We start from the raw sequence: 24,332 nt of genomic DNA, 5'->3' as shown, positions 1-24,332 counted from the left end.
GGGTTAAGTGCTCATTTTGTCTAGAGGGCTCAAATAAAGCAGATATACTCACTTGATCCTCAGTCCCAATGGGCTGTTAGACCTGCACCTGCAGCCTCTTCTTCCCTGTGCTCTGGAGGTCTAAGGACCACTGACATCATCCCATTTAATGCGGGTCTATTAACTTGCATTAGATGAGAAGACACAGAGGGATATTGAAACGCTGGAGAAGAGGGGGTGAGAGGTGAGCGCTGAGCGGAGCGGGACTGAGGATAAGGTGAGTATGTTATCTGAGCCCCCTAGACAAAACGTGCACTTAACTCTGACAGTGCAGTGGTAGCACCACTGCAAAGGTATGTTTTTCTAAATTTCCAGAGTTCTTCTTTAAGTATTTGCTGGTTAATCGGCTCCATTCAAACTTTTGATTGTATACTGCAAAAATGTTTTCTGTTTAATGTACATCCTGCATTTGGCTTGCAGTGCTAGTCTGCTCTTCATGTGGTTACATATATACTATTGCTCCATCTGCCTAGCAGACTACTCATGTTATGAAACGTCGGGGGATGTGTTTATATGAGTTCACTTCCAGGGCTGCTCTAGCAAATTTAATATATGCCCAAATATACTAAAACAATATTCGGGTATACATTAATGCGTATTCTGCTCTTGCCCGCCGCCATCTTGGAGGCAAAGCGTGTGACGTCACATGATGGTGACATCACACGCTGAACATGCGCTGGCAATATCGGCTTCCATGCGAGTTGTGCGCATGCCACCTCCATTTTGTAGTAGATCTAGGTATACACCAAGATGGCAGTGCTCCAACATCCGGGGCGCCCCCATCTTGGTGTATACCTCGGCCGCACTGCTCGCACACCCCTAAGGCCGGCCCTGCCTAGATCTAATCCAAATGGTGGTGCGCAGAACGTGCCGGCAGCTGATATGGCCGCCGCTTGTTCTGCGGTTTCAGTGTGTGATTTTGGATTTGGAGGCATGGTGCCTCCGAATCCAAAACAACATAAAAATGTGTTTCCTTTGACGAAACCACAGCAGATCTAAGTATTGGAAAAAGTATATTTTACTGTAAAAATACTTCTCCCTTAAGTACTTCCTACCGTTGGAAAAAGTTGGGTTGAGGATTCCAAGCACATGCAACCATCATTGTCAGCAATTGCAGCCTCCACATTTCTCTACCAAAGTCTTCCTTTAACCTGAACAGTATGGGATACAATTCATGCAACAGACTCTTTGACACCCTTTGGCCTCTTTCATAGGGCCCTAAGATGACTAGACAGCCTACATCCCAGATTTATTTCTCTGCCCAGGAGTGAAAGATACACTGTATAGCCAGCCTGTACAAATCAATGAAAGGCTGCCTGAAGCCACTCTAAAATTTTTGTCTGGACCTTACAAGTTTCTATTTGATTTCACTTGTACTATTTAATGTTATATAGTTTGACTAATGTAGGCCTTGTGCCTTAAGCCGGGCATACATGGTCCAAATTTTGTCTGGTTCCTGATGAATTGGCTGAAATTCGCACAGGGGGTGCCGCTGTCAGCACCCTTCCGCCCGACATCCCTCAATCAGCTGATCGAAAGAAGAGTCGGTTGGAAAGTTCTCGGCCAAACTCAGCCAGCAGCCAATCAGTTTAGTTCAGCCCGCAGGTTGAACAAAATAATATATAAATGTGTATACCTGGCTTAAGTCACACACACGACTAACTTACTACTGACCCCGACTTGTAACACGTATCTACTTTTGAAATACAATGTATTGAAATTATACATTTTTCTGGAGAAACCAAAATCCTGCAGATTTCAGATTTCCATGTTATGAATGATTGTAAAGATGTCAGTTTACCAGACTGCCCTCCGGATGCATGACTCATTCCAGCTTACTGTCCTCTCATACTCATATACAAGCTGTCAACGATAATGACTAGAAAATAAATGAACGTCTTCAATGACTACAAGCTGAGATTTTTTATATAAAAAAAACCCCACTAGGTCTGCAGGCAGGGGTTAACTGCATTCCATGGTCATTTCTCAAGCGGGAAGATGCAAGTGGGAGGAGGAGGGAGAAGGGAGAGTTTGAGTCATACTGGCAGTGCTCTTAAAGTCTTACAAGGGGAACCCACAACACAGAGCCAAGGAACAAAGCCAGTGATACATCTGACAAGAGAAGAACTTTAGGATGCTGCTTTTCCCTCTGCTGGGGGCTCTAGCCCTGTCAGTTTATGGAAAAACTCTAATAGATCCCAGCACTGAACAGGAGGCCATGGTAAGTCTCACCAAATGAGCATCTATGATGGAAAGCAGAAATTGGGAGAAAACAGCCGGTCACAATTAATATTTCATAGTGAATAGTCTCTAGGTAGCACAGTTTGCAGATAACCATCTATAAAAGGATGGGGGTTTTGCTCTTTTTTAGGACATTTTCTGTTTATATTTTTTGTGTGTGTCTGCTGGATCTCATCAATTGTTATGTAATGGAGAGAATATTTATAGCACAAGCTTTAGCAACACATTTCATCAAAGCTTATTGAAAAGATCACAGTGTATGTAAGCCCAAAATCAATTTGCCATAAATTCTAACTCTATATAATTTTCTTAACCTAATTGATTTTATTTTTTTTAAATATCTGTTGCAAAGTTACTGAGCTGGAGACCCTGTCCGGAAATGCACTTCATGATGCAGGCTGACAAAGCTAAGCCTTGCCATTAGAAGCAGCATTGTCAGTCTGTTGTACATGCACCTTCAGATGGCTCTTGGGCTGTCTATCAGGTATATTGAAGAGTGTCTGTATACATTTTAACAGTTGCACTGTTCTTGAGTAGAAAGGTTTGCATCAAATACAACCCGTTTTAGAGACTATCTTGCCCTTTTTTTTTCTTTCCAGATGGATTAAAAAAACAAAATGCATATGTTTATACTTTCTTTTTCCATTGCAAAGATTGCTGTTTACCAGTAAATTTTATTTATAGAACAGCATATGTGACCGATTATTGAAGGAGGTTATTTCCTAATTGAACCATGTGACTGATAATTGATGGTGGTCATTACATTATCTCATCCCCGCTAGCTGCTATTTGTGTCTACTAATAACACCAACATACTGTATTTTGGAATGGTTGAAGAATTATGAGCTCTCTAGAACACCACTACAGACAGTCCCTGTAGAAACCAATACATTTCCAATGGATGCTGGTAAAGCAGCAATAAGTGTCTCACTGTCTAATCTATGGAAGAACAGTTGTGCCTTAGGGTGCAATAAAGTAAGTCAGCTATGACTGAAAATTTCCTCTTACTAATCAGCAAATACATTACCCAGGGAATTCACTTGTTAATCACAAGCTTCTGGGTTTCCCCTGAAAACAGAAAAGTAGAAAATGCATTACTTTTAAAATCTAACATACTATATGTAATTAGAAGAAGCTATGATTAGACTTTTATAGGCATTTTTATCCAACATTGAAATGTCTAACTCTAATTTCAGTGTGTTTTTTTGTTAACAGGAATATTTCAAGCAATTTGGATATTTACAGAAACCCCTTGAAAGTGACAGTGAAGATTTTAGCACAGAAGAGGTGCACAGAGCTATAGAGTAAGTTGTAGTTTGATGTGTAAAGTGATGATCCGGAATGGTGTGAAGTGCCTTTGGGACATCTATGCTCAAAGGCCTTGCTCACATGGGCTCCAACTTGTATAAAAGCAGTGTGTACGGCAAACTTTGACAAGGCAAGCTATGCCGGAGCCTTAAAATACAATTCAGCTCCAGTGTAGACATGTTACCCACAGATCTTGAAGAAGAACTCTGGGGGAAATGTTATTAACCCTTGCAGTGGGGCTCACCCCCTCACTGCAAGGGTTAATAACATTTCCCCCAGAGTTTTTGTCTAGGTGCTAAAAAAAAAGTTATACTCACCTGAACTGCCGAGCTGACTCCCGGCTTCTCTGGTCACTGAAGCATGTCTCTTTCTCCGCTGCAAAAGATGGAATGTTCTACAGTGTCCTCACATCTATACACTTGTATAGAAGGGGAAGACACAAGGATTCTTAGACCGCTGCAGAAGAGGGGGAGAGAGGCTCTAGGGACCAGTCTAAGAACAAGCCAGCTCAAATGATAAGGCGAGTATAACTTGTTTAGCACCTAGACACAAACGAGCTGTTAACACTTGGAGTGCAGGGGTAGCCCCACTGCAAGGGTTAATAATATTTTTCCCCGGAGTTCTTCTTTAATGGGTGTGATGACTGTTACTTCAAACAGGCTGCTAGCAGGCTTCAGTGAGCATTGGCACTAAGTGAAGCTTGGTAAAAGCATGCTGAACCCTCGTTTAAAGTGACAGTCAGCACTCCCATTAAAATCCATGTTTAAAATTCCCAAATTAGAACTTAAGTGGGTTTTTTTTTCTGAAGGCTTCAACAAAGTTGCTCAAAACTAGACTATGGTCACAGCAACAAGTGTTCCCGTGGGACGATTTCACCTTTATTCCTGTCAACTCCAAATTTAGGATTTTCCCTCACTCATTCGCGGTGACAGTGGTCACAAGGACAAATAGAGAAAGTGAATCTCTTTTATTGGGAACACATATGGCAATTAAAAACCTGACAGGTTAAATATACATTCCATACAAAACACAAAAAATCCCCAGCCTCAACCTGCCAGCCAGCCTGCAACCAAACAAGTAGCCCTGTCAACAGTATGCGGTAAAATCAGAGGTTTTAGTTGCACAAACTTTTGGCCAAAAATATGTAGAAGCCACACTGCCGCGCCAAGGCACCTCTGCAAAGTGTGGTCCTAACTCTATGTATCTGAGTCTCCAAGTGTGAGCATATTAATGAAGTTGATAAATTACATGCAGGTGTACCTGGAGGTAGCCAACTCCTCCTAATAAGGTGCAGGGACGCACTGGAGGCCCAGCAACCAAAAATGCACGCTGGGACTCCAGTGCGTCCCCCAAACCAAAAATAGTCAAACTAGAAAAAATGGTACATGCATGAATCTATAACCAGCCTTTATAGCAGGGCGCACATCCTCCTTATTAGGAGGAGTTGGCTACCTCCAGGTACACCTGCATGTAATTTATCAACTTCATTAATATGCTCACACTTGGAGACTCGGATACATAGAGTTAGGACCACACTTTGCAGAGGTGCCTTGGCGCGGCAGTGTGGCTTCTACATATTTTTGGCCAAAAGTTTGTGCAACTAAAACCTCTGATTTTAACGCATACAGGTTGACAGGGCTACTTGTTTGGTGGCAGGCTGGCTGGCAGGTTGAGGCTGGGGAATTTATGTGTTTTGTATTGTTGTAAGCCTTCCCAATGTGCGCCCTGCTATAAAGGCTGGTTATAGATTCATGCATGTACCATTTTTTCTAAATATACATTGCCCCAATCTATCCAAAATAAAAAAAAAAGGTGGGGCTTTTAGATATATTTTAAAGCCTAAGTCCATATACAGCTATTGTTTCTTTCTTTTCTTTCTGTTAAGTCATTTTTACTATAAAGGTGTGTGAGTTTCAAAGGTTATGAAAGGCAAACGAGCATCAAGGACACTCTAGAAATACACTGGTACCTATACTAGTACACTAACCCTAAGAATCAGTCAAATGAGGTTCATCCCTTATACATTAAATGGTGTTGAAGGTAACTTTTTGCATATATAAAAAGAAGATAGGGGAAGGAATTAGAGTAGAGAGGAATAAGGGAGGTGGGATGGGGCAATGGCATAGGCTAGGTGGCAGTTGGAGAATAAGGAGGGGTCAGATCCATAATTCAGAAGGAGGTAGAAAGGGAAGGGGAATGGCTGAGTAGCGCTGTTAGAGGCAAAGCAGAGCACGCAAAGTGAGAAGATGGATGCATGAATTCCAAGCATCTTTATTTAATCTTTATTTCTCACATAACCACTCATTTTGTTGTTACTTCAGAAGCCACACTTTTGGCTCTAAGCTGCATTGGAACGGTGTCTATGAACGTCATCACTGTACTGTACTTTGTGAATGGCATGGCATAGTGTGTGTGAGGGGGGGGTCAGAGGAATAACTTTGGAACCACTGTCATTTATCGACGCTGTTTTGATGTCGCAAGGAGCTGCACTATACATAGCAGCAGTTCTCAGTGGAGCTTAGAAAGCTGCAGAAGTAATACCAAAATAAAGTGCTAATGTGAGAAATAAAGATTAAACAATAGAAAAAAATAGCTGTGTCTGGAGTTGGGCTATAAGCACGCTTTAACGTAATTCTGTTGTTTTAATTCCATGTAGCGCTTTCCAACTTGCTTCTCAGCTGCCTGAAACAGGGCTACTGGACAATGCCACTCTGGAGAGGATGAAGCAACCACGATGTGGGTTAGAAGACCCATTTAACCAAGTTACCCTCCGGTATCTTCTTTTAGGTAAGACAGATCTATAGACATGGATTCACACTATGTGCCTGTTTAGTCTGTTGGAGTTAATCAATCATGTGCAGGACATTTGAAAAGAACAGAAAGTAGATTGCACATGGTTAGATATATGTGAAGGCATGGTGCACATCATTTCCCTTTAGAAAAGCAGGCACCTTGAGCACCATTGCTCACATTAGAGGTACTGGCTTTATTTTTTGCAGTGACACTCATATTCCTTTATATACAGTACCAACATATTAGACAATGCTTTACAATTTGGGGGAATCCCGCAACAAACCACCACAGATTATTAAAACCAAAAGTGAGAGGGGCCTTCTATTTAGACTCTTCTTTATTAATATTTCCCAGGGAGAGCCATTCTAATGGTTTTGTGTAATTTTTAATATTCACACAATGCCCAGGTTCCAGGCACTGAAGAGAGGGAAAGATGTGAAATGAGCTGTACAGCACTCTGGACACATCACCTGTACCTCCTCACAATCCTCCATTCACAAAATGTCTTGCATTTTTCAAAGAATAGAAGCCATTCTGTGACTGGAGGAGAGATGATTTCACACTCTTGCTCATCCTCTCCTCCTCCAATCACAGAATGCCTTGTATGGGATGTGGCTGGAGCACTTCACTGCTCAAGTCGTATCTCACTACCCGCAGTGCCCGGAAGCTTGGCATTTTGTGCAGCTGATGGCGTGCAGCAAGGTAAGATTTTTCTACTTTGCAGCCACCCTCTGCACATAACACCCAGCTTTTTAATAATAATTTCCACACCCAGTTTACCTGGACTGTGGCTTTACACTGGCTGACAAGTTCTCTTTAAAACCAAAGAATAAAACTGCAGTCCTCTAAATGCAGGCCTGGCCATAGGTGGATCAAAATATGTTTTATGGTGTCTGCAGGCAGAAGTTGCAGGGCAACCTTTAATACCCAGACTCTCCAGGAAAAGTCCTTGGAACCTTCTAGTATTGTATACAACACAGATGCAGAATTCTGATTCTCCATGGCGTTTTCGCTGTCGCTGGAATCCATCTAGGCTTGTATTAAATTAAACCATAAGTTCAGTCTGTCCTGCCAGGAAAATCCAGGAATTATCAGCAAGTCATTGCATTTAGTGAGACCCCACTAAAACTCAACAGTTATTATTATTCTATTTTGTCTTAGAAATGTTAAATATACTAGACGAGGAACACAAGAAAAATGGAGATTAGTTATTTAAATAGCAAAACAAACGACAAACGCACTCAACAATTTGTCACCAGTTATACAGTAAGGTGCACACGAAATGGGCTTTGAACAGTAAAACAGTAGAAAGGCATCATGGCACACTCACAAGCCAGCATGTAAAACAACTTGTCTCACCACTAAGGATAATAACAGAGGTTTGGATACACGTCTTCTGCAGAGCATGTGAAAGCCGCACTGCCGCGCCAAGGCACCTCTTATAGTGCGGTCCTAACTCTAAACTATGAGAGTCTCCATCTTGGAGCACATGGGGGCAGAAGATTTCAAATTGGGTGCAGGTTTGTCAGGAGGACGCCCAACCTCCTTAAAGGCACAGGAACACACAAGGGATCCCGCACATCCCAATGGCAGCTGAGAAACCCCATGCGTCGCTGCACCAAATCGGTCAAGCAAAACAAACGACAAACGTTGGGCGTCCTCCTGACAAACCTGCACCCAATTTGAAATCTTCTGCCCCCATGTGCTCCAAGATGGAGACTCTCATAGTTTAGAGTTAGGATCGCACTATAAGAGGTGCCTTGGCGCGGCAGTGCGGCTTTCACATCCTCTGCAGAAGACGTGTATCCAAACCTCTGTTATTAACCTTAGTGGTGAGACAAGTTGTTTTACATGCTGGTTTGTGAGTGTGCCATGATGCCTTTCTACTGGTTTAGTTATTTAAATAGACACCGTTAATGTTTAACTATTACCAAGCGTTTTTTTAGGTTGGTAGAGTGGAGTATTAGTAGAGATATATGGGGGTAGATAGATACAGTAGATAGATACGATAGATAGATACAGTAGATAGATAGATAGATAGATAGATAGATAGATAGATAGATGGATAGATAATATGACAGACAGTATTTATCTAAGCTAAAGTGTAATGGTGAATTTTAGGATGTTTCCATGTTTCCTGAACAGGCCGATGGAGGAAGAAGAAACTGACTTATCGCATACACAATTACACACCAGACATGACAAAAGCTGAAGTGAGGGAGGCCATTGAAGCTGCTTTTAAATACTGGAGTGATGTTACACCATTGAAGTTCAGGGAGATCGACTATGGAAGAGCAGACATACGGATATCTTTCCATGAGCGTGGTGTTGGCTGTTCACGACCATTTGATGGTCCTGGTAGGTATTACTTTTTTTTAAACAATTTACCGTAAATAATCCAAAATTATCTTAAATAATCCCTGTCGGGCATCACTGTGTGGGTGTGCAGTGTCTGATGGAGTGAGAGCATGTTTTAAGCCACTGGAACTAAATCAGTACATTCCGTATTGTAATAAGTAATGAGGCCGTGAACTTAAATGTGCATGCGGCTACTTTAACCCTTAAAAGAGAGACTATGTAGCTTCTTGGACTCTAACACAAGCTTCCTTACTATTTTATCCAACATTACTTTGACCCTTAACTGTTTTACTGTTTGAATGAGGGAGATTTCCAGGGTGATTATATCTGCATTAATGGTTTCCAAGATAAAGTAGGTCTAATGAGTGAATCACTATAAAAACTAAGTAGTAATTTGATTAAAACTTTTATGTTATTTATAGCAAAGATCATTAAGTCCATGAATAAAACCAATTCTTAGTATATTTGCTAATGGCAATGGTGGGAAATTTAAAGGGTCATAATGGGGACAGTTCTAGCCCCAATTTTTTAAACTGAAAACCAAAACATGCAAACTCCTGACAGATCAGTATATTACTCACCATCATGTCAGTGTACTCGATAAGAACCATTCTGCATGTATCAGAAGATGGGTTGTTGTAAAGTTCACCACGGATGTTAGCAAATTCTCAAGATTTCTGCATTTACTATTTATATTGCAGGGAAGGTGCTGGCACATGCTGATATTCCTGAATTGGGTACGGTGCATTTTGATGAGGATGAGTACTGGACTGAGGGAACCTACCTTGGCGTCAACCTGCGAATCATTGCAGCACATGAGCTGGGGCATGCCTTGGGTCTGGGGCACTCTCGCTTTTCCAATGCCCTGATGGCTCCTGTCTATGGTGGATATAAGGCCAATTTCCGTCTCCATGATGACGATGTGAAGGGAATGCAAGCTTTGTATGGTAAGAATTCATTAAATCAAAGATGTGATATTGTTATTGTTATTATACAGGATTTATATAGTGCCAACTGTTTGTGCAGCACTTTACAACATATGGAGAGACAGTACAATTACAATGCAATACCATACAAAAGGATTAGAAGGACCCTGCTCATGAGAGCTTACAATGTACAAGGAGGGGCAAATTATACAGAAGGTAATAACTGTAAGGGATGAGCTGATTGAGGGATGCGCTAATTGAAGGAGTAGATGTACAGTTTTTAAGAGGAGGTAGAAAAGGCTTCCATGAAGTGGTGAGTTTTCACAGATCGCCTAAAGGCAGACAGATTAGGAGATGACCCAATAGGTTGTAGTAGGGAGTTCCAGAGGATAGGAGAAGCTCTGGAGAAGTCCTGGGGGTAAGCATGGAAGGAGGTGATGAGGGAGCCAGAAAGCAGAAGTTTTTGGTAGGAGGGGAGAGGAAAGTTTGCGTGATACAGTGGAGGAATCGGCAGAGAAGGATGGCGGCCACTGAGGGGTTGGTGAGGTGGATGAGTCGGGCAGCAGCATTCATGAAGGGCAGATAGACTGTGTAGAGCCAGTGTAGGCCAACAAGAAGGGAGTTGCAGTGTCAAGGCAAGAGATGATGAGAGAGTGAATTAGTAGCTTTGTGGTTTCATTTGTTAAGTTTGGAAATGTTATGGAGATTAAGATGGCAAAATTGGACGTGGGGCCTGAAGAAGAGGTCAGAGTACAGGACTACACCTAGCATGTGTTGAGGGACTAAGAATTGTGTTATTGATCTCAATGGAGAAGCAGGGCAACTCCACACCTTTTTTTTAATTTTTTTTAAATTTTTTTATTTTTTTTACATCGGGGGTCCCCCTAACATTCCTACCAGACCTAAAGGGTCTGCTATGAATTGGGTAGGCGAACCCCACGCCCTTTTTGTTTTTTATTCTATTCTTTAACAACTTGAGAGTAGAGCGTACAGCAGCCCTCTGTTTCCGCTGAACCGAAGGGTTTCTGCAGCCGAAGCGAACCAAAGGGGTTGATTTACTAACCTTATAAACACACCATGAACATGTATACACCTCTGTAGTGTGTTCCCTCCCAGCATGATCTATGGGTGGATTATGAGCATGACCTAACCATTTTTGTCTAAACTGTGAAGCAGCATTATATATGCATCATGTGCATGATTTTTCCATATATGGCATTAGTGGAGATATGCTTTTAGAGACTTTTTGGTTGATAAATACGTTTTGCTGTGTGAAAATCACACGCACCCCCAAAGCATTAGCTGAATGTTCGGCTAAATTCTTTGGCTCTTTAGTGCATAATCCTCTAAATGTTGAATTGCTCGATGTGCTCCTGTTAAAGCGGCCCCTATTAATCAGCTGCAGTCACTGTTCTGGTGTGCAGACTTCTACGGGAGCTGACTGTCAAAATACAATAGCCAGCAGCAAAGATTAGTCCAGCCATGCTGTTTCGTGTGGATGAGTGAATCATGTGATTTCTCTCATTCAGTTTACCCTCATCTCAGCATATTCTCACAATGTGACTTCCCCTCGCCTGTTGTCCCAGGTGCTCTTAAAATGTGTTAAATATGTATTTTTAGTGGATTGTGTTTCTTACCCTAACAGTGACAGAAGACTCACAGTTTTTTTATTTTTAAAGGTAAAAATGATAAATATCAAGAGAAAGAGCCAGCCACAACAGCAGAACCGGCTGTTCCAACCCCCACAAGCACAGTGCCTGATCCATGCCATGATAACCTTGATGCCATAATATTAGGTAAGTGATCAATATGACACAGTGTGAGATATTATTTTCAACCATAAGCTCTTGATGTGCCTTAAATGGAAGCTTAAAGTGACACCAAACTCAGGAATTAAATCTTAAAAACGCATTAAAAAAAATCTTATTTGTGTATCACTCCTCAAATTATCTCTGAATTCATGCTGACACTGTCCTTCCTTCTGGAAGGTGGCTACTTTGTTCTCCATGGTCCCTGTGTGTGTTGTAAAGTAGTCACCTCTCCAAGCTCACTCCCGTGATGGACTACAATCAGTTTACTAATTTGTAATGAGATTGTAGTCCATCACAGGAGTGAGCTTGGAGCGGTGGCTACTTTACAACACACACAGGGACCATGGAGAACAAAAGTAGCCACCCTCCAGAAGGAAGGACAGTGTCAGCACCAATTCAGAGATGATTTGAGGATCTACAGCCGAGTGATACACAAATAAGCTGAGATCATTGCAAGTAGACGTCCTGAGCCCCGTACGGACCGTTACATCTAACAATGTTTGCAGCTGTCTGTGCCAGGATTTTTCCGCCCCCTCCCACTGGCGCCCTCAAGCGGCAGCTTGACTTGCCTTACACTAACGCCGGGCCTGCTCCCGGGAGAGAAATATTTTCTCCCAGAAAGGTTTACTCTGCTCGATCTAGCAGAGTAAACCTTTCCCTGCTATCTGTTTTTATTTTCTGACATCAGGGCGCCGGCCACAGTCAGTCAGAGGAAAAAAAAAACCGGCATAGGAATGCATAGCTAGATTGCTATTGGCTATTTCACTTTGCAATAGCCAATAGCAGACTAGCTATTACACCCGCCCACTTCTGCTGTCAATCAGCAGAGGGGGACCTGAAGTTCTCTATCAGGTCCTCTTATAGTGATTGACAGCAACAGAGGGCGGGTGCAATAGCCAGTTTGCTATTTGATGTTGCAAACTGAAATAGCCAATAGGAATCTAGCTATGCATTCCTATGCTGTTTCTTTTTTTTATTTTTATTTTATTCTGATTATTTAGAATACTAAAAAAAACAACAACAAAAAAACAGCAGAGAGCAAAGAAGGAGCAGAGGGCACCTCCCTCAAATGAGAAGGGCACCTCCCCGATATTGCTTTTTTCAGGTTGGGATCCCTGCATCAGATCTTTTGCATGTGAACATTTTTCTTCTTCCAAAGAATTGTGTACAATATACATGCACATTTATTATACCTGGAAGCAGGTGGTTGGATTCTAGGAGCCTTAAAAAGAACACAACCAGAACTCTAGAGCTGTGGTTCCAAGACAGATACCTCCATAACAGACCAGCCAGGCTTACCAAGGTTTTAAGACGATCTCTCTAGAATGAGTTTATATTGCAAGAATGTTTTGAGAGATTCAGTTGACATTCTGACTAATGATTTCATAATTCAAGGTTATTGATCTCCATTTAAAAGTGTATGGTCTGGGTAGACATTGGGGGGGAATTTATCAAAACTGGAGCAAACAGAATCTGGAGCATCTCTTCATTTCATTTTGCCCAGGTAACATTTTTAAATGAGACAGAGAAGCTGATTGGCTGCAGTGCAAATCTGCTCCAGATTTTGTCTGTTCCCCCATTGTGTTCTGCTGGACCTGCCCGTGAGCCGGAAATCTCTTCACTTTGTATTTCTTCTGAAGGAAAGGTTGTATGAAGTTAATTACTTGTATTGTTCTCTTGCCTGAGTCTGGTCAGACCTGTCTTCTATGAGAGCTCAGGGCAGATAACTGGCACTCTGCCTGGGCAGCTAAGAAGGGTAAAACTGTCCATAAACAAAGCTGTGTAACCCTCACAGCAGGTTTGCTGTGTCACAGTATATTGAGTGACAGTTAACACTAAGAAGAAAGGATGGCCTTACAGCCTGAAACTACTGTACTTTAATAGGGAAACATTACTAACCATACGAAATCAACTAATCCCTGATAATTATGGATGCACTGTTATAACAACTCAAGAGTGGTGCAGATTCGTCTTACAGATGCCCAGTACTATAAGAGGCAGCATTTTTCATCTTTCACAATTAGCTGCTAGAGATCTGCCTGTGTATGACCAGTACAAGAAAACATGCTAAATGCTGAGTCATGTGAAAAAGGTTTATCTCAGGTGATCCTCTGATCCTTATACTCCTACAGGACCTTATGGGAAAACCTATGCTTTTAAAGGAGATTATGTGTGGACAATCACAGACTATGGCATTGGTCCTCTCACCAGAATCCAGTCAATGTGGAAAGGACTTCCAGGAAATCTGGATGCCGCTGTGCATTCCAAACGTACCAAACGGACATATTTCTTCAAAGGTGAGATGTAAACACCTAAGCTTTTGTTATTGGCTTTAAATGGAAATCTTACATATATATTTCAGTTCCAGATGAACTGCTCATATAACATACATTCCAGTCTGTATGTATTTTTCTTGAAGACGTTTCACTGGTCATCCAACCAGCTTTCCCAATTCAGAATGACTTGTACAAAAATTTGGACAATTGAAGGAACATTCACCATATTTATTCCCAGAAAATTTTTTGTACAATTCATTCTGAATTGGGAAAGCTGGTTGGATGACCAGTGAAACGTCTTCAAGAAAAATACAGCAAGTCCAGTTGCCTTGACTTATTTTTTACAGATATACATTCCAGTCCCTAGTGGCTCTAGGACGCAGCACGTGTGCTGCCTCCTAGAAGGATCTGAGCCAATGCATTAATTTAATGCTCTCCTTACTTCCTAATGAAATTAACTAGCAGGGCAGATCAGGTTTAATAGAGGGATTTTTCTGTCCAATACTTAGAGTTGATGAATGAACCCTTTTTCTGTTGATCCATTTATTATTTTTGGATGTATGACAAAAACACTTGTTTTGGACCTGCTAAGGACCCTACAATTTTTTGTATGTCTCAGAATTAAAAACAGAATTATTTATGCGTGTGTTTTAAAAGATGTGTTTTCTTATTTTATTACTGTTTACATTTTAAATTTAAATACAATTTTTTTAATGTGAATAACATTTTTCAATTTCAATTTTATTTTTACATGAATGAATTTTTTTTTTTTAATTGGAGACAGTCTGCAATCCACCTGGTTACTGCCCCTAGTGCAATGAACCTTTTAATTTGAAAGTACAGTACTCTGAGTTTATTGCTTCCAATTTGATTCAGCACAGGAGGAGATTGGTGAACAGGAGCTTATGGAAATAGTTACAGTGGAAGCAGTAAAGTTTAAAACTGGAGAACAGAAAATGAGCACACAACTATAGTTTTTGCTTATCACAACCAATCATAATTCTTATTTCATCTTTTGCCATTGACTCCTATTTTGTCCTTAATTTTTCCCGCTTTCAATGCACCCTTATATTATATCAGCCAGCTTTAAAGTGAACCCCTCATTCATTTTGAATATAAAAGTTCTGCCTAAGACAAGGCACTACAAGGTTAGGGCCCCAATTATAACAGAGCACGTTTATCACTATCTGCACTCTGCTATATACTGTACCTCAATGTTGACCCACAATGCAGCATGCATTTTATGGTCCATTCATAAAATGCAGGCCGCAATGTGGAGCCTGCAGTGCCCCATGGGTCCAAGGAGCACAGGCCATACCACTGCTTTCAAAATTTTACCATCACATTCTTAAGCTGGCTACGCACATTACAATCCATTAACACAATCTCCTTTCGATTTACCAGCAACCATGTAGTGTTAGGGTCTATGTAAGCAATCTATTCAATAAACACCATTCAGGTAGGTCTTTACAGTACACAGTTGACTGTAGATCTAAAGCAGATTGTAGTTCGCCATAAAAGTAAAGTCCATGAAATATGAAACTAACATGCATCTCTTTACTTTGGTTTGTTCCTGATTACCCACAGTAAAAGTTGGAGGGGAATGCTATAATCTTTGCTATTTCTTGAGAGACTGCACATCCCGCAGCATTAGTTTACGTCAGGACCTTACACTTGGTTGTGTATGCTCTTTTTCAGGTGACAAATTTTGGAGATACACAGATTTTAAACTGAACTATGGATACCCTAAACTGTTAACCAGAGTTCCCGCAAAAATTGACGCAGCCTTATACTGGGAAGGAAACCAGAAGATATTCCTGTTTAAGGTAAACTATTATTTCAAGGACCTACTGTAACTGTAATGCAGCTTGTATGATTTTTTTGTCCATAATAGTTTTTATTGAACATTTTCCAAATGCAGCACAATAGCAACAATACAGTTTACAGGAATATGACCCAGGACTCATAGGGATGGGTATATAGGACTGTCCCTGGCATTAGGACTTGCAATGATAAGAGTTTTAAATATTTATTTTATCTCCCTGGCCAACCACTAGGAGGTTTATTGCCAGTGGTGGAGGTTGGGAGATGTTATAAATATTCAGGAGTGACCTTGGGAAGTCAGTCTTTCCCTTGTCTTCCTGCCTGGGGGAGGGACGCAATTGTACATTTGACCTTGGGCCTGCTGCTTGAGAAGGGTGACCATGTTATCTGACATAGGCCTGGGTTTGAGACCTAGTATGTTGAGCTAGGGGACTGAAACACCATGGAGGAACTTAAGCCTAACTGGCGTACCTTGGAAACTGTGCAGAAGCTTGGTGCTTGACTGAAGTGTGGTGATCTCTTCCTAAGGAGTCAATAGCTGAACCATTTAGCACCTTGTGGCCAGGAGCTAAGTTCTGGGTCAGCTTAATGGTACTCTATCTGTAAAGGCTTAGGCACTTCTTGTCCCTCTACTGGAGTCTTCCAAGTCTTTGGGTGCCCTGTGTCCTAACCCTCTCTCCCGGGAATGTTGAGTGAGAGTTAATAAACACCTTGTTTGCATCGAAAAGTGACTGGTGCCCATCTGTTCACATTGCTTAGCTATTGCTGAGTACTAGACCCTGAGGTGAAATGTTAGCCTACCCTGGCTCAGTGGTTCTGCAAATCCCTTGGGGGTTAGGGGGAGCTAATCCAATGTTTTCCTTTCCATAAATTATTTTTATTTACTTTCAATGTGCCTTTGAACTTTCTAGAAAATGTGACTACTCTAGAAGAGTCAATTCCCTAACACAGCACGTCATAGCCCTCTCCCTAGAAGGGTCCAACCTCTCTCTGTGCTGGTAAAGCTCCTTCACCCCACCCCCCCTTATGTGGCTATCAGGGGAGATGTGAAGGGGAATACTATAGAGTGACAGCTCTGATGTTGCTGGGACTGCTGGCATTACATCCAAGATTGCAGCGCCCATCAGCAGTTTCAGGGCTTTTGGATGTCTACACCAGGGAGGCTTTTACAAATAAATAACATGCCTCAAATATGTTCAATACACATATAGGCAAAGATTTTTGTTGAAATCAATGTTCTGTCTTTTTAGTTTTATAATGGCAAAGAAAGTAATGGAGATGATATTTTTCAGGATGACAATTACTGGCAATGGGACGAGCTGGCCTGGAGTACCTTAGAACCCAAGAAAATCTCCAGTCTCTTTACTGGTGTTCCTGGAAAACTGGATGCAGCTCTTACCTGGAAGAATGGCAAGATCTATTTCTTTAAAGGAGACAAGTATTGGCGGGTAAACAAACAGCTGCGTGTGGATCGTGGATACCCACTGAGCAAGGCGGAACGCTGGATGCAGTGCATCCATCTAGACTGATGACTCTGTTAAACATTTATCCTACTAGAGCACATCTATGCTTCTAATAGACTGAAGACTTTCTTTGTAGACTGACCACTGCTGTGTTCTGGTGTGCTTACCAGTAAGGAACACTATTCAGCAGCACTACTCTTATTTATTGCTAGGATCTTTGAAAGGATGCAGAAAACCTTAAAGGGAAGGCAGTGACAGATTCACAGAATTCATTTGATTATGTGCAACTTCTATCTTATTATGTGAACTTCATGCCAAAAAGCAATCTATGGAAATTTCAAATGCCATTACTTGAAAGCTTGGACATTTTTATATACTTTGCACAATCCTAACATACAAACCTAAAGATATTTCTACCCAAAACCACCACCTATAGATGTATATTTGTACTGCACTATGCAACCCCCCAAAATAATCTATTTCTTAGATAGACTTTGCTAACCATTATTTCTAAACAGGCACCAAAAATATGACCTTTATTTACTTAAGCAATTAGAAAGCCGTTATCAAATTAAGAGTACTTCTATAATGATTGTTATAATGAGGTAACCTAGATTAGTCATGTACATCAAGATAAATATGAACTTCATATCCAATATGTTTGGACTGCATTCCATTGTGAAATATTATGCAGGCATGCAGCAATGTATGAGGGATAATTGCAGTGGATGATGTATAAATTGTATGCATCTATATTTATAAGGCTGATCATGAACCTGCTATGACATTTTAAGACTCGGCAGTGCCACCTGCTGGCAGGTGGACATTTAGGGCTAGTTCACACCAAGCACGGAACTGGTGCAGAGCAGGTGCAGACCCGATCAAAACTGCATCCAATGTATTCCTATGTTATTTTTAGCTCCAGTTCACATCGCAGCGTGCAGGTAAAAAAAACTGCAGCAGGCCCTATTTTACCTGCTCTGGATCTGCAAACGCATGCACATGCCTGGAACGCACTGAAAGCCCATGTTAAACTAAAAAAAAAAAGACTTGTGTGCGTGTGCAGAAACCTGACCGGATCTGCTCTGCATTTGGCGTGAACAAGGCCTTACGTTCAAGCAATAAAACATTTTGTAGAAATCTTTAAGAAACTATTGTCATTTGTGTATCAAGAAAACAAGGGTAAACATATCATCTTATGTGTCATAAATATTTGGGTATAGCATTTCATTTATTCCTTTTAATGGTCTCTTTTCTATATACCATTTTGTTCAGTGAAGAAAATTAGTTATTTAACTCCATATAGCATCAGCAATGGACTGGGAACATTTGGTCTGCAGATAGGGTTCTATCATAGTAGGGACAGATTTTGGAAGGCTAAAAAGAAAGATGCAAAGTTTGCCTTGGTGTTGCAGTGATTGCTGAGCACGATGAAAGTAGGGTATTCCTAAAGAACATGGTGTATTGCGACAATCCTTTTCAAATCTTCCAGAAAATACTTCATTTTGTAGCTGACGTCATACAGCCACAAGATATCTGAGCCGCAAAGGAAGTCAATGTTGGAAAACTTCCCTCCGGCAGATGCTGTGATCACAGGTCTGAACAGGGATCAGTTCGCTATATGACAGCATGTGTCACTGACTATAGACTCTGTGTGATGTCTGAATTATATCCACTCAGAGCCAGCAGCCCAATATATCTTATCATTACTGGCCAAGGGCAAATGTCCCCCAGCCCAGCCCGGCCCTCCCGTGTATAGCATACATGAAACTAAGAGAATATCACTGATAACAGAAAGTGACACCTGAACATGTAACATCTGACAAACGGTTAACCCCACCTTACCATCTTGTCTTTAATTGTATTGTAATGTCTTCCTTACATTGTAAAGCGCTGCGCAAACTGTTGGTGCTATATAAATCCTGTATAATAATAATGCCCTTATTACATTGGGGACCAGTGCATATGCCCCATGTTGCTCAGTGAAGGAGCCCCATACATTGGTAGTCAGTGGAGAAAAAAATTCCTCTTCATATGTGTAGTCAGTGGAAAAAAGAAAAGTCCCCACTTGCAGTATAGGAAATCCTGGTACTACTCTTGATGCTGCTCAGTGACAGTGTGTCAGACGTATGCGATTACTGCTGGGAAGGAGATCAATCCGCTCTGGAAGTGAGTCAGGGATCTGAAACACCAACTCAGGTACTAGCATTAAGCAGGGATGGCTGGACAGGTAAGAAAGCTATGCAAAACTCTTGGTACTATGGATAAAGAACAAGCATTTCTCAATAGTGACAACATCCCCCTATAGTCTGCAGCAGACTCAGTGTTTGATGCTTTTCAGGACAAGAGGGCCATCTAGTGGAGGAACAGAAATTAGTGGGAATTGCAAATTTAGGCCCCAGTCACATAAGATCCATTTGTTAACAGATGCCAACGAAAAGTAACCCAAAAAATGAATGGGGGTGACTGGGACCAGTTTACACTGCTCTACTGCATTGCGCTGAGAAGAAAAAAAACAAGGTACAAATGCTCATATTTATCAGTGTCCATTTCAGGGATTCCTCTTAGCCACCAGTTTTATGGCTAAATGAGTGTTCCTAGAAAGATCTTGTACAGCATCCCTCTGTGAGGGATCACACTCTCTATTGTTGGTGGAGCATATAGCCTTTCAATATATTCAGTGCCTCAAGTTATGAATGCTGCAAGGTTAACGTTCAAAGAGATCAACAAAAAGGATATTCATGGGGGTTTTAAAAAAAGGGATTTCTGGGAATCCGAAAAAGGCATTTCACTGGCAGGCTAAGTCTGGGGCTGCAACAGCTAATCGATTAAATCAGTTATAATCGATAATGAGAATCGTTGGCAACGGCGGCACATTGACTTGATTTTGCATCCAGGGGGATGTCCATACACTATATAATATTAGCTATATAAGAAAGGTATTGGTTCTGCCTTGCGTATATGGTACGTGTTAGCAGTTCACTTAAAAAAAAAAAAAAAAAGAAAAGGAGAGTCTGTTGTCTTGCGCTGAAAAACTTCTCAGCTGAGGGCAGCGCAACCTACTGGTGTGAACGGCTCCTAATCACACCAATTCATTTTCAGATGTCCTTGTGCTGGCTTTCGTTGAGAAACGGATGCCAAAGCATCTGGTGTAAATGGGGCCTATATTGGCCGGTCAAGTACCGCTTCTATGTAGGAGACCTTGTACTTTCTCCTTTTTATTTTGTTTTTAACTCTCGCATGGAAACTGCAAATAACCAGAACCACAATTAAACCTTGTTCTGTACATTTTATTTCACCATGGCATTTCTAATATTATTCAGGGTATAGAGCAAGAAGGCCCCATTTTAAGAAAAACAACATTAATGATAATCTAACAGTTCGAATTACATAAATATTTGTAGGAAAGTGGTTCTTACGAGGATGTGCCTGTGGGAAAAACATACAAAGGGTAAGGGATCAAGGACTGTTAATAGAAAATTATGTCTAAACAAAGCAAAGCCAAATTTAGTAATTGCCAAGTTTATATTTTAACAAAACATTTGCTTATTATTAACAAATACAGCTCTGCAAAATATCATGTTTAACCACTTGAGAACCAGCCTGTACATACCCCTTCATTACCAGGCCATTTTGCGGTAATAGTTTGACTGACAATTACTCGGCCATGCAACACTGAACCCAAATGAATTTTATAAACACTTTTTGGAGACAGATGGGTTATTTGTTAATATAAAAAGGAAAAAGAAAATAACCCAAAAAACAACAATTTCCCTTGCAAGGACAGTGCAAACAACCCTAAAATTACCCCTTTTTTGGAACGTACACAATCCAAGGTTATATCTCATTTCTACCACAATATTTTGGCAATGAAGAAACATGCTGGTATTAGGGTGGATAAAATATGGAGCTTGGTATTGATGCACAGATCCTACACAGAGGGACGTGAGGGGTTAATGGATAAGGAAGGTAATGGTGGTAACATACAGGTCAGAGACAGGATAGAGATGAGATGTATAGTTCACATTCTCCCCTTGTGAGAGGAAGGGGAGGGTTCTCAAATGTAAGTGGTAGTAGTGTTTACATTTGTGATCGCTGCGATTGGCCATCACAGCCACCTCAAAGCACAGAGCCACTCCGATTGTGCATTGTGCCTGTGATCTGAACTGTCCAATGAGATCTCGATCATAGTACCCTACTTAAGTACAGAACAAGGTCTCTCAATTACCTGTCGTGTATAAATGGTCACAGTAGCTCAGGCAGATCCAGGAAATAGGGCCATTATGACAATCACCTCAATGCAATATTTGTCACAACTCAGATGGAAAATAATGCAGCTCCAGGATTTTGTTTGGCCAGTTTCAATAAGCACCAAAACACCACCTTTTCATATACAAGAAAAAGCCATCAAAAAGATTACTAGATATTGTGTAAAATCTCCAAAATGCAGAAAAGACGTTGAACATTTAATATTAGGAGCCAGTCAGTTTAACCTAGAAGTCAACAAGGGCGTTTAGAACGCATGACAGTACGTGATGGCAATGAACAGAACAGTAAAGGTTAGGATCCAGCCATCATTCTTCATGTGCCTAGATACTCTTCTCTTAGGATCTCTCTAGGTCTGCTAGTGTTACTTTTTGTTTCTCCTACCATTCAGAACACAAATGTCAATTTTAATTAGTTGCTTTGCCTCTTAAAACTTGCAGGGTTATTCACAAAAAGGTGGAGTTTGGAGAAGTGAACAATGTAGGACAACATGGCTAATTTGGAAATAAAAAAAATTTCTCCAATTCAGCTCCTTTTTGAGGTCAGCTATGTTGTCCTAGATTGTCGACTTCTTCTGCCTTCTCCAAACTCTTCACCCTTTTGTGAATAACTGTTGTTCTTGAAGGAATTGTACGAGTAGCTCTAGTACATGTAGGCCACATTGGCTCTTTCCATACTTGAACACTAGGTGGAGGCATGTGATCTGCCAATATCTTATTACTGTTATGGATTATAGCAGCAGCTCACATTTCTCCAGCATGTTGTTAATCAGAACCACCAATACAAGGAGTATTGAAAAGAGTTTGAGACATACTTGCATGAATAATTTCATTCTGAAGAGTAATATACACACAATTGTGCAATACAAAAAAAAAAAAGTGTGTCCTGTTTTCTTAAATTACTAAAGTTCATATTCTAGAATACTTAAACGAGTCATCAGGACCCTGCTTTTCCTCAGCCCACCACCGTGTACATGTAAATAAAAGAATTCCGTCAGGATTCAAATATAGCAGCTGCTATGGCTGACTTTTTTTCCCCCCAAGGTGCTAGTTACAGGCCTGTCATGTCGATCTTTCCAGTACAACCTTACAATACAATGACTAAGAACAAGGATGTGCATACAATTGTCAGGTTAGTGGATTATGGATTAGGACAGGGCTGGACAACTCCCAGGAGCCAGGTAGGCAACACTTCTTAAAAGTTACATCTGGAGGTTGATTGTTTTTTTTTCTAGTTGTGGTCAATGGGGCTGGCTCCTGGCCTGAAGAGACTGGCTCCAGAACTCCATATTTTTTGTACACCCCCCATAATAGCATGACAGCCAGAGAATACACTTAAGGATAGAAAAATCTGCTGTGGCACTTACAGTATAAAACTACAGCAGTTGTTGATTCCCTGTGAACAAAAGAGAAGAGTAGCCATATCACCTTGAGGGGTGAAATCACTGACTCGGTCCCATCTCATTAATTTGACAAGCAAAGAAAAACAAATCTATTTCAGCAAAACTTTAAGGTGTCCTGTAATATAACAGGACAGAAGACATGCATTGACAACATGTGGTTGCATTTGGAGGGGGTTTTTATCACAGTTTGTGTCCTAGTTGCTAAAAACACTTCTTACAACTTGGTTAATCCATTTTTTTTAAGACATCAGTAAGTGGAGTTATTGCTTTGTCTATCTCTAAAGCTGGTCATACACTGGTAGATGTTTATACGAAAAATCTTGTTAGTACATTCAATAATGCTATCAGAGACTTGACGAGTGTCATTCGAAATTTTGTTTGATTTTAACATTCATTTTTAGAATAATCGGAGTTTCTCGAATGATCACTACATTTACATTTAGAATTTCCATCCCACTCCTTTGTTTCAATCACTATAGTCAAAATTGTTCGTCCATTTGACTGCATTATTTGTTATTAGAAAACATTTGGTTTTGGGAACATTCATTTGTTTAAATAACAAAATTCGACTGGTTTATGGCCAGCATTAGGCTTCCTAGGAGTGACACCTTGCTGCAGGATTTAGAGATGTATTTCCTCCTGGAAGGAAAAAGACAAAGCCTTTTGAGGGGGCAGAGGTGGAATTCTCATACTGGGATCTTGTCAGAGTCCCTACAGGTTACAAGGGGTCATACAGATCTAAAATAGAAATCGGAGGTCTGAAATACCAGACTTAAAAAAGGTACACGCTCTGTGGCTGCCATCCTTATCCTTTCTTTTTTATGTAGTGAATGACCCAAAGCATGTGCATATCAGGCATCATTGACACAAAATCAAAGATTATACCTTCCATATTTCTATTCCAACATGTTTCTTTAACTAGGTGCTAAACCAAAATCGTGCTTTTTGGGTGTACCCGTCAGTGTTCTATAATGCATTTCATAGCTAAATCCACCACCAGTTTAACTAGCAAGAACCAGCTTAGAGGTTCCTGCTGCAAAGAATGCATTTTACCTATGCGTGAAAAATTTGTGGGTGACCATGCTGGAGGACCAGATATTAGTGCCATTCCCATTGTACCAGCTTGTGGTTTCCACTCATAGCTGAATGAATGGACATGGTTATTAAAGTGCAATAAGTTTCATTGTTACTCATCTAAAAAACAGTACAGAATATTATAGATCATTGTGCTGTATAACATCATAGAGATTCAACAGTTTTTTCCTCTAACCAAAATATACATTCATCTTTATATAAAACAATATTTTTTTCGGGGGGGTAAATAGTCCTTCATAAAATCCATGACAACATTCAGCTAGTCTAAAAAAATAAAAATATTGGAATTACTGCATTCCTAAAGTTGTAGTCTGTCTGCAAAAGGTACAAATACAGAGACACTAAAAGTACAATTTTAGCATTGACCACTTGTTAACTCTGTTAATCTGTTGAAAACAAAAATGCTTGAACTATACTGGCCCTATAAATTTTACTATTAGGAGGGTATCTAAGTGGTTATACAATGGAGCAGATTGTGTAAGGGGGGTGGGTTCAGCTATGAGAAGTTAAAACTGTCCTGTGCACATTAA

The 24,332-nt window shown here is 40.7% G+C and overlaps 1 protein-coding gene across 1 annotated transcript; it reads left to right on the top strand.

The window, feature by feature from the left end:
* Positions 1–2,099: 2,099 nt before the first annotated feature.
* MMP19 (matrix metallopeptidase 19) lies at positions 2,100–17,277 on the top strand. Its single transcript, XM_018562024.1, has 9 exons — positions 2,100–2,260; positions 3,496–3,584; positions 6,245–6,375; positions 8,527–8,739; positions 9,441–9,686; positions 11,345–11,461; positions 13,609–13,773; positions 15,451–15,578; positions 16,869–17,277. Exons 1-9 carry the CDS (start codon positions 2,174–2,176, stop codon positions 17,103–17,105), a joined length of 1,413 nt encoding a protein of 470 aa, XP_018417526.1. The 5' UTR covers positions 2,100–2,173; the 3' UTR covers positions 17,106–17,277.
* Positions 17,278–24,332: the final 7,055 nt, after the last annotated feature.

This window comes from Nanorana parkeri, unplaced genomic scaffold (genome assembly GCF_000935625.1).
Source record: "Nanorana parkeri isolate BGI_ZX_2015 unplaced genomic scaffold, ASM93562v1 scaffold556, whole genome shotgun sequence".
Taxonomy (NCBI): domain Eukaryota; kingdom Metazoa; phylum Chordata; class Amphibia; order Anura; family Dicroglossidae; genus Nanorana; species Nanorana parkeri.
This window is presented reverse-complemented; position numbering and strand designations above follow the sequence as displayed.